Source organism: Gadus morhua, chromosome 8 (genome assembly GCF_902167405.1).
Source record: "Gadus morhua chromosome 8, gadMor3.0, whole genome shotgun sequence".
Classification (NCBI taxonomy): Eukaryota; Metazoa; Chordata; class Actinopteri; order Gadiformes; family Gadidae; genus Gadus; species Gadus morhua.
Genome location: NC_044055.1, coordinates 7,516,504 through 7,526,503, shown reverse-complemented (window position 1 = coordinate 7,526,503; position 10,000 = coordinate 7,516,504). Strand labels below are relative to the sequence as shown.

Genomic DNA, 10,000 nt, shown 5'->3' with positions numbered 1-10,000 from the left:
CCTTGTGTGTGCGTGTGAGTGCATGCACACTTGACCCCCACCCTGAGACCTGGTCGGCCTTACCTGGGGCGGCCCTGATACCGGTGGCCTCCACCGTACCGGTCACACTGGACCCACTGGGGTTAGAGTAGCGCAGCACCAGCCGGTACCAGCTCTCCCTCGCCTCCCTCCCCTCAACATGCACTTTCACTCTGACATCACTCTGCAGAGACAAGGGGGGGGGAGACACACAGCCGGGTTTATGGAAAGAGAGAGGGAGTGGAGAGGGAGGGAGGGGGGGGGGGGAGGTGACGGACGGACAGACTGTGAAGAAGGCGCAGGTTAAGGCAGGTTAGACGTTTAAAAAACGCGCAAGCCAAGCAGTAAAATCAAAAGATGTTAAGGAGGAGTGAGCTGATTAGTAAACACCCGATAGAGGCGGAGACAAGACAAGGGGGAAGATGACTAGAGGGGGATGGAAGAGAGGCCCTGACTTACAGTCGCAGCAGGCCTGAGAGCCTGCCTCGTCCACCACCAGCACGCTGGCTCGGACCCGCGTCGCCTGCTTGCTGGCTGGGCGGAGGCTGGCGTTGGCGTAGGCGTAGCGCATTACAATGAGGAAAGGGCCAGAGAAGCCTACGACCAGGGGTAGGACCACCTCTGGCTGAGGAGAGACAGTGATATAGAGCTCTATAGAAGAAGACCTGGCACAGCCACAGCCACCATGGTGGAATGACAGCAAAGAGGAAAACACAGAAGAAAAGTGGGGCGGTTTCAGAGAAGTTTGAAAGAAAAAGGGGTTCGATTATCGCCGATACTGATATACTGGTCGGATTTGACCACATGTGGTCAAGCACATATAGTGGCATTATTACGAATGTATTCTGAAGTACACTAAAGGCTTTTAGCTAAAATTCAAAATTCAAAATTAATTGCCATTAAAATGGCAATGTCGACGAGACGTTAACAACTTGGTGCCGGTGGCGACTTTTCCATCGAGCATTCAAATCTCAAGCAGAACCAATCAGTGCCTCGTTTTACCCTCCCCCAGCAGTGGTTGTCCCACCAGAGGTCATAGTGGAGCTTTTGGTTTGCTGATTCAAAATACTTTAATGTTGTGAAGACGCAGGTAGGGGGATGCATCTTGCTCTAGAATGCCTGCAGGTCTGAGGTGTAGCCATTGTGTCTCGAACCCAGTATCTTTCAGCAGGGAGTCAAGCCACTACTGGCCCCGCCCCCCCTAAAAAGTCAGAACCACACCCACCTGTGCCGGGGAGAGCACGGCATAGCCCCTCCAGCTGAACCCGGGGAACACCCGGGGCTCGAACCCGAAGCGCACTGGCCGGGAATTGGGAGTGACGCCGTCCTCCACCTCATACTTCAGCTGGTGCAGGCTGGGAAAGTAGTGGCTCGGAGCCGGCCTGAGAGACACGGGGGGTGAACGTTGAGGCGCGAGAGTCGTATCGTGTTGTTGATACGATGTGTCTGTCGTCACCATGACAACTCGAGTGATGGGGATGACACAACGTGATGTCATATAGCATGTGAAAACAGAGGGGTTGCTTACAGAGAGCAGGTTCGGCCGACTATGTTCTTCCGACAGCGACACTGGCCGGACCCAAAGTCACAGGCCATGCCAGTAGCTCCGCCCACGTCACACTCACAGCCTATCAGGGAACGGAAAGAGTTAATTATTAGATAATAGATGATAAAGTTAGACTGAGTCAATGGTCTTTGAACGGATGATTAGTTAGCTTGTTAGTTATTAGGAGCGTCTGTATTGATTCAGGGACCTTCTGTTAATGCTTGTATTCTTCGGTTTTCTTATGTTGGATAAGCTGATTTATAATTCTTAAGTTGATACTTCTAACCAAAACACACTTCACACTTCAAACACGTTAAATATCCGACTCACTATTTTGATGATTATTTTTTCACCAGCAGCTATATTGTTGGTTCAATATTATCACTCAAAGTAGTACTTTGATTAAGGCCCAATCCCATTTCTACCCCTTCCTCATACCCCTCCCCCCTTCCCCCTTCAAAACAAGGGGGAGGGGTATGAGGAAGGGGCAAGGGGTAGAAATGGGATTGGGCCTAAACCTTCATATCCCAGGGCATCACTGGGGAGGCTGTACCTTCCACCAGCCCAGTTGATGACTAGCATTAGTGTACCTTGACAGCCAAAGTAGTTCCTCTTCTGCAGCAGGTAGAAGCCTTCCTTACAGGTGTCACAGGACGGCCCGCACGTGTGCGGCTTACAGTGGCACTGTCCGCTCTTCTGGAGGAGAGGAACCCACGGATGGTTTGGTTATGATGTGCAATTATTTCCCCTTTCATATTTTATCGAAATGTTATATCATGATTGCATTTCCATAAAATGGGTTTGTTCCAAAGGTTTGTTAACTTATGTGTTCTTGTCGTTTTTTGTATTCATATTAGAGCTGTCAAGCGATTAAAATATTTAATAGTGATTAATCGCATTAATGTCATAGTTAACTATTATTAATCGCGATTAATCGCAAATTCTTTTTCTATGCTAAATATCCCTTGATTTTTTTGTCCCATAATTCTTCTCATTTTAATTCTCTTATCAACATGGTGAAGTGCATCGGCTTGCCTTGTGCAAATGATTTTCTATTGATAATAACATTGGCATATACTGATCAAAACAGGACGATACAAAAAAAGAGCCTATAGTGCAAATAAACGACTGCTTTGAACAAATGTCATTTGAACATAGCAGTCAGGCTACTGCTTCTTTGTTTTGAGCCAAAAAAAAAAATTTTTTTTTTTCTTTTTTAATAAAATAATTACGTTAATCGCGCGATAAATTTTTTAACGCCGTTAAATTTGGTTTGCGTTAACGCCGTTAATAACGCGTTTAACTGACAGCTCTAATTCATATATTTACTTTTTCTATTTATTTACTTGGACATTCATTCAGTCGTTTTGTTACTCAACAAATGGTTATAGTGAACTCTATTCTGTAAAGACCTGGCAGGCCAACTCACCTGCTGGCATTCCCCCACACCACTCAGGGTCCCTTTCAAATCACACATGCACTCTGAGGGGGAACAGAGAGAGGGGGAGAGAGAGGGAGAGAGAGGGGGGGAGAGGGGGGGAGAGGGAGAGAGGGGGAGATAGGAAGAGAGAGGGGGAGAGAGAGGGGGAGAGAGGGGGAGAGGGAGAGAGGGAGAGAGAGGGGGAGAGAGGGGGAGAGAGAGAGGGGGACAGAGAGGGGGAGAGGGAGAGAGGGAGAGAGAGGGGGAGAGAGGGGGAGAGAGAGAGGGGGACAGACAGGGGGAGAGAGGGGGAGAGTGGGAGAGGGAGGTAACAAAGTTAAATCCAGAGGTGTGTGCACGTGTGTGTGTGTGTGTGTGTGTGTGTGTGTGTGTGTGTGTGTGTGTGTGTGTGTGTGTGTGTGTGTGTGTGTGTGTGTGTGTGTGTGTGTGTGTGTGTGTGTGTGGATGCATGCTTAATAGGGCCCTTCCGCTGTGAATGGGCGTCTGATTACAGACTTCTCTCACGTTCACGGGTGAAAAGCGACAGCTCATAATAACCTCCAACCCCGGTTACCCATGCACATCAAAGCCCCTCTGGTCAGATGTAACAACCCACGACGCCTGCCACAAAATCGGAATAAAACAAAAAAGCAGAACTCTGTGCAAACTCCGGGCCGCAGTCCGCCACACAGAAGGGCATTCCTGGGATATTAAGAAGGTGGTCTCGTCTTCTGGCTCCTTCCGCGGTGGAGCTCCTGACAAGCCGCCGGTGATAACATTCTTGCGGAGCAGAGCTGTAACAGTAGACGGGTATCTGGACAAAGCCTCAGGTTGTTCCCCGTCTCGCCTGCATAATGGCAGCAGCAGCAGCAGCGTGTCCACTCTTCCACTCGTTATGTTTTCCGATCTCGAAGATAAGAAGAGCACTAATATTTTGTTTTCGCCGATGCTGTCGAAAGAGTTGCTGTTATTGTTGTTGTGGTTGTTGAGGGGCTACACAGTCTATGGGGACAGCAACATTACATTTTTTATGCATTAAATATGCGTTTCTTTTTGCCGTTTCCCAGGAGCCTTGAGGCCCCCACTCGAATAAATACTGCTCCCTGTAGCGATCAGCCAGCCAGTGTTTGCCTGTATTAGTATGTTTCAGGCCTCCACCGGGGCGCCCTGGGAGCCGTTGACGGGGGTATGTTGACACATCCTCCCGGGTGAGAGAGGGCGAGATCCAGCGTCCACCCCGCTACAGAGCGCCACTGAGGCTTAGCGCAGCTGGAGAAAACATAAAGCGTCAGGGAACCAACGGCTGACAGGGAAATGACGGCTAAAACGGTGGGCTGCAAGTGGGCTGCCATGTTTTACTTTCTGTTTTTGTTCAACTTCTAGGCCGGTTAATCATCACACAATTCAATTACGGATTTTTGTAAAGGTATTGGGGGAAATGGATTAGTGACGCTGGATAAAACTCTGAACCACATTCCGCGCAGCAACTGCCCAAAATGTGTTTAAATGACTTTAAGGCCCAATCCCATTTCTACCCCTTACCCCTTCCTCTAACCCCTCCCCCTTGTTTTGAAGGGGTAAGGGGAAGGGGGAAGGGGGAAGGGGTAGAAATGGGATAGTGTCTAGTGTTGCATAATCTCCATGCCAATCTTTTTAATTATCATCGATTCAGGTCTTGCGCTTTTTTCCTAAAACAACTTCCGGAACTGGGAAGTATATAATATTTTCCCTCTGATGTATAAATAATTCCCATTCGGTTTGGAGCTGGGTAGTGAAGAAGAAGGAACTTCCGAAGTTCCGACGCAGCTCCTCGGGCTGAACTTCTGCAGTATCAAGTATCTTGACAGACGCGTCCCGTTCTTTGAAGCCCCTGAATGAAGAGCCATCCCTCCTGACGGCTCAGCGCTGCTGGCCTCCTACCTGTGCAGCCCTCGGGGTTGTCCATGGTCAGTTTCCAGTAGAGCGGTTTACACCGGTCACAGAAGGTTCCCTCTACGTTGGCTAGGCAGCGACAAGGGCCCTGCCAGGGTAGGAAGAGAAACGACAATCCATCATTCGGACCCTGGAATGTAGGGCTGATCAATTCATTGCATGTTAATCAAAATCGAGATTGTGTCCTCCACAATAAGCTTATAATTTTTAATAGTTTTTAAATAGCGTACACTGTACAGCGTTAACTCAGCAGTACACGTGCATTGACGTTAAGGAGACTTCAATCTTTTTTGTAAATGGGTGGTCTGAGGTATTACTATGGCTACATATGTGACGTGAAGCAATGTTACGAGTTGGCTGGGTTGGCAGATTTAATCGAAAATCGGTCAATCCCAATGAATAAACGCAATGACATGTTTGCACACACACACACACACCCTACACACACACACCCTATATGCCTCTTGCCCTGAATGAGAGTACATATAGTGTTAAGAGAGATAATGGACAATGATGACATAATGGACGAGAGAAAAAGTGTTTATATATATATATATACATACATATACAATTGTAGCCATGGCAATTGGGAAATTAAAAAGCTGTTTCTAAAAAACATCCGGAATCACATAGGAAGTAGCATGTCTGTTGTGATTTCACCAAATTAAAAAAGGCGGTCTGTTGTGCTTCCTTGATGACTTCCGAGGACAACAACAGCAGACCTTGTGGTACTGCGCGCCGGATGAAGGTTTGGCAGCGCCGGGCGTTTATCAGCCGGGTGCTCGTCCACACCCAGAGGCCCCACACCGCCATGTGTTGTCTGGGCTGTAACTCTGGCAACTCACACAATACAAGGCGTGATTAAGGGTGGGTATTAATAGACCTACCGTTTGAGGATGGCTGACATCTGAGCCTGCAGGGTTACACTGTCTTATGGAGGCTGGAGAGAAAGGATGGGTGTAAACAGACGAGGTGAGACACTGGGATCCATAATGAAGGGAGAATTCATGCAGCAGGATGAATCTTTCTCTGTGAGCTTTTTCATCAATGTGTCATAGCACGAGCGCATGCATTCTTAGCACTGGGAATCAAACCCCAAACTCTGGAAGGGTCAATGCAATGCCCTCCTAATTGCGATTCACTTGACCACATGGGCTCCACTTTTAAACTGCCTCAGGTTAATCAAGACGAGCTGCTGTTGTTTAGGGCTGTAAACGTCGCGGTGGGTTTACTTTCACATCGGGGGAACTGAGGCCCCCATCCAGCACATCGATCACACCTCTGGCCGGCCACCCCAGGGTTACACAGACACTGGCCGGACACGTGGTCACACGAGTCCCCGTAGGAGCCCTCCCGTGAACACTGGCAGGCTGGGTAGAGAGCACGGGACGCACAGGGGGAAACACACACGAGGTGAATAAGCCTTTTTTCACACGGTAACTGTGATACATTGAATCGTCTAGGCTTCAAGCGCATGTGTGTCGGGGCACTGATATATTGGGCACTCTATTGGGAAGTGTGGGGGGGGGGGGGGAGCATCGACTCACCAGCACAGTCCGGGTAACCATAGTAACCCTGAGCACACCGGTCGCAGCGCTCGCCGGCGTAGTTGCCGAGGCAGAGGCATCGGCCGGTCGGGTCGCAGGCAGGGGGGTCAGCCGCCCCGGCCCCATCACACCGACACTCTGAGGGGGGGGGGGGGGGGGGGGGGGGTGAGAGAGAGAGGCAGGGAGGGAAGGTTGAGGATTCAATCTAATGGGAATGCATTCATATCGCAGACAAAGTCAACGCTAGGGTTTTATTTGATCTATATCTGTGCCAAGCCCCCCGAGCCCCCATTGACTCTCTATGCACACCTGACAGTCATCTGCAGACTCTTTATTTTAGCATATTTTAAATCGTAGCAATGGCTGTGGTCAGAACCGTCTCTCTCACCCTGCCTCTCACAGGAGAGTGGTGTCTTACACTTCCGAACTCTGTTCAAATCTTTACCCTTGATTTAAGCTATTCAACATTTTCTTAGATCTTTAACTCTGTAGACGCATTAAAACATAACCTCACTTGACACAACAGGAAGTGCGTTTTCTAGGTGAAAACGTAGCTTTAGCCGCGGTCAGAAGCGTCTCTCACCCAGTCCCTGGCAGCCGGGGAAGGAGTGGTGTCCGGGCCGGCACCGCTCACAGTACGGCCCCTCCACCCCCTGCCTGCACAGGCAGCGTCCCGAGGCGTCACACACGTTGCTGACCGTCCCCCGGAAGTCGCAGACACACTCTGCTCACAACAGAGGAGACACACTGATCACCGTTATGGTCACGGGCATCCGTGCTGATAGTTCAATGGAAGCAGAGAATACATTGAACACCGAGGGATGTATAGTTGATAAATAGCATTGGTCAAGTCAAAGATCTTTCTTGAATGTTCCTGTAAAAGTCTTTTGAATAATTGTCGTGTGAGGGATGTATTTACAGATAGTGCTGTCGGACAGGGGGCAGTATTGATGAGTGAAGAGATTCCAGGCTCCAAATCATTAACTCTTGCCCTGACCCAGTCCCTAGTTTATAAAGAACACTGCTAAACGACTTTTGGCAACTTCTCGGCTCAAACCCTGACCTCAAAGACCGAATGTTTGCCGACATCATAGGCCCACTAATAAAACAGATTCCGCCCAGCGGTAACTGGACATCTACAAGAACGTCCCACCCTGACACGGTATGTAATGCCTTCCTGGTAATCAGGCTACTCCCAGGGCACTTCCTATCCAGAGCAGAAGGACAAGTGAAAAGAGGGAATGGAGAGGATGCTAGCGTCACAAATAGGATGCACGTCGGGTCGGCTTAACTCCGGAGGTAGAGCAAGTTGACTTGTAACCGGAAGGTTGCTAGTTCGATTCCCGGCTCCTCCTAGCCTAGAGTGTTCGAGGTCCCTGAGCAAGACACATCAGCCTAACAGCTCCTGATAAGATGGCGGCCGCCGTCGGCGTGTCAATGTGTGTATTAACCGCTGTGAGACGCTTCGAAAGCGTCCGCTCAATGCCCTATATGTAAAAGTAAAATGCACGTCTATCTGTTCAAGGTCCCAGCTGACTGTTGAGAACTAGGAGCCATTCCTTCAGGGGACAGCGCCAGTTTGAACAGGCGAAAGATAGTTATCATTAACGATTATTCCGGGTATCTCCCACACCATCTACTGATGGGCTCCTACAGTAGCACAGTCGCTCACAGCTCTATTTAGTGACGCAATTCAAACAGGATTTATCAGATGGGTGGGGTGTCAAAAATGTGCCTATGATGGGTTGTAATCCCGGTTTAACCCAACTAGAGTCAAGTGAAGGGTGGGCGATCCTTTCTGGCTGTCGGCCAATCGGGTGTTGGCGAGTTGGTTAAGTACCTTGGACACCTGGCCCACTAGAGAACACTTCTAGAAAGTTTTGAAGAAAACATTGGTTACCAGGGATCAACAGAATAGTCTGTTCCACCATCACTCTTGACGATGATGACATCTACAGATATTCCTTAGGATTGCTCCCTAATAACAGATGTTGTGTGAAGGTACTGCCAAAAAGCATCTCAAGATAATGAAGCCTCAAACGGGGAACCAGTGAACTAATTAACTCTTTTAGCTTAACGCAGCGATGTAATCACTCTTGGAGAAGACGTAATGTGGCTGCGAGTCTAATCACACTTACGCTGACAGCTGGGTGGTCCAAAATAACCCACAGGGCAGGCTGTGTGGAGTCAGAGAAAGAGAGACAGCATGGAGGAAGAGAGGAGTGTGGTGTTGGTTGGGAGAGAGGGATGGGAGGTGGAGGGGAGAGAGAGAAGGGGTTGGATTGATCAATTATTTTCATTGTATTTTTTTTTTAAATGGTCTGCTTTTGAATTATTTAAACCTCACAAATCAGGGACTTTGCTCCACTTGCCTTTGATGTTTGCGTGGCTTACGGTGGTGCTGATGGTGGTGGTCAGGTGGGTGGTATCTCCTGAACACAGAAGAAAAGAGAGCGACGTTGAGATCCCCTTACTGCACAGCGTGTTGTTGGTAACCAAGGCGCTAAACCATCTGAGTCAACTCAATTTTCTCAAGGAAATACCGATGAGGTTTTTCGAGGTAAACCCTGAGAAACAAATCCTCCAGCACTGCCCGAGAAATGTTCTAAATGTTTTGTCGACATGATTGGACCACACGGTTTGTGAAAATAGAAAACAGGAGCTAAAGAAGATAAACCACCCACTCGCCTGGTAATTATATATGTTGCTCCAAAAAAAAGAAGAAAGTCACGTTTATGGGATAGGGGAAGCACCTTGAAGGTGCTGTCTGTGAACCAGCCTACAAAGCCCATCTTGACAGTTGAATCTGTTACTTTTTGCTTTGTAGCGTCGTCAACATTTTCCAAGTGCTTCATATTATCCATGACCGCGAACTGGTTTCCTTTCGCCTCCCGCGATGCGGGGGGCTGAGGACGCTGCAACACGTCTGAGGAGGGGTGGGGTAGGGTGTGGGGATGGGTGGGGTCGGGGCGGTGGTGTCTTGTCAATCAAACAGAGACTCAGGGCTGCAGCGCTCCACCGACACCACCCTCTCCAGGCGCAGGGGAGCAGAGCTGCTCCGCCACGAATCACTCTGTAAACTCCACCGACTACAGTGAAAACCGGCGAGGGTGGAGGGCGGGCCCTGCCCGGGCCGCGCCCTCCACCCTTCAGTTGCCGCACCCCCACCCCACCCTTTAGGGGCCGTAGGGGGTGATCCTTGCTGGGAAGTATCTTTCTCCCCCAATGCTCCCTTTTAACACCACCCTCTGACACGTGGAATGTGCGGTAGAGCAGGGAATAGAAGAAGAGCCCTCCGGCGGTAATTCAGAAGATCCGTCGAGCTGTAGAGCACGCTTCTCAGAGAGAGCTACCCTGCTCTTGAGGTTCTGTGTGTCGTCATGTACAGCTATGAGTGGAGCGGGGTCATTTGGCGACTGTTAAAATTAGAATTGCTTTGGCGTAGCGAGCATCAAAGTCCCGTCAGGCTTCCTCTGCTACTCAACACAGGACTTCCTCAACATCATTAAGAAACTCCATGAAGTATCCTTCCCATCT

At 49.4% G+C, this 10,000-nt stretch overlaps 1 protein-coding gene across 3 annotated transcripts in view; it reads right to left on the bottom strand.

Moving 5' to 3' along the window:
* LOC115548179 (laminin subunit alpha-3) overlaps positions 1–10,000 on the bottom strand; it is a 76,826-nt gene that overhangs the window by 45,443 nt on the left and 21,383 nt on the right. For all 3 annotated transcript variants that reach the window (XM_030362612.1, XM_030362611.1, XM_030362610.1), the window contains exons 11-22: positions 8,836–8,895; positions 8,602–8,640; positions 7,047–7,187; positions 6,464–6,601; positions 6,149–6,286; positions 5,804–5,856; positions 4,905–5,004; positions 2,994–3,046; positions 2,155–2,260; positions 1,547–1,646; positions 1,244–1,400; positions 64–202 (exon numbers count right to left, since the gene is read on the bottom strand). In XM_030362612.1, the coding sequence (XP_030218472.1) occupies positions 64–202; positions 1,244–1,400; positions 1,547–1,646; positions 2,155–2,260; positions 2,994–3,046; positions 4,905–5,004; positions 5,804–5,856; positions 6,149–6,286; positions 6,464–6,601; positions 7,047–7,187; positions 8,602–8,640; positions 8,836–8,895 (1,224 nt within the window). The remainder of the gene's footprint in view (positions 1–63; positions 203–1,243; positions 1,401–1,546; positions 1,647–2,154; positions 2,261–2,993; positions 3,047–4,904; positions 5,005–5,803; positions 5,857–6,148; positions 6,287–6,463; positions 6,602–7,046; positions 7,188–8,601; positions 8,641–8,835; positions 8,896–10,000) is intronic.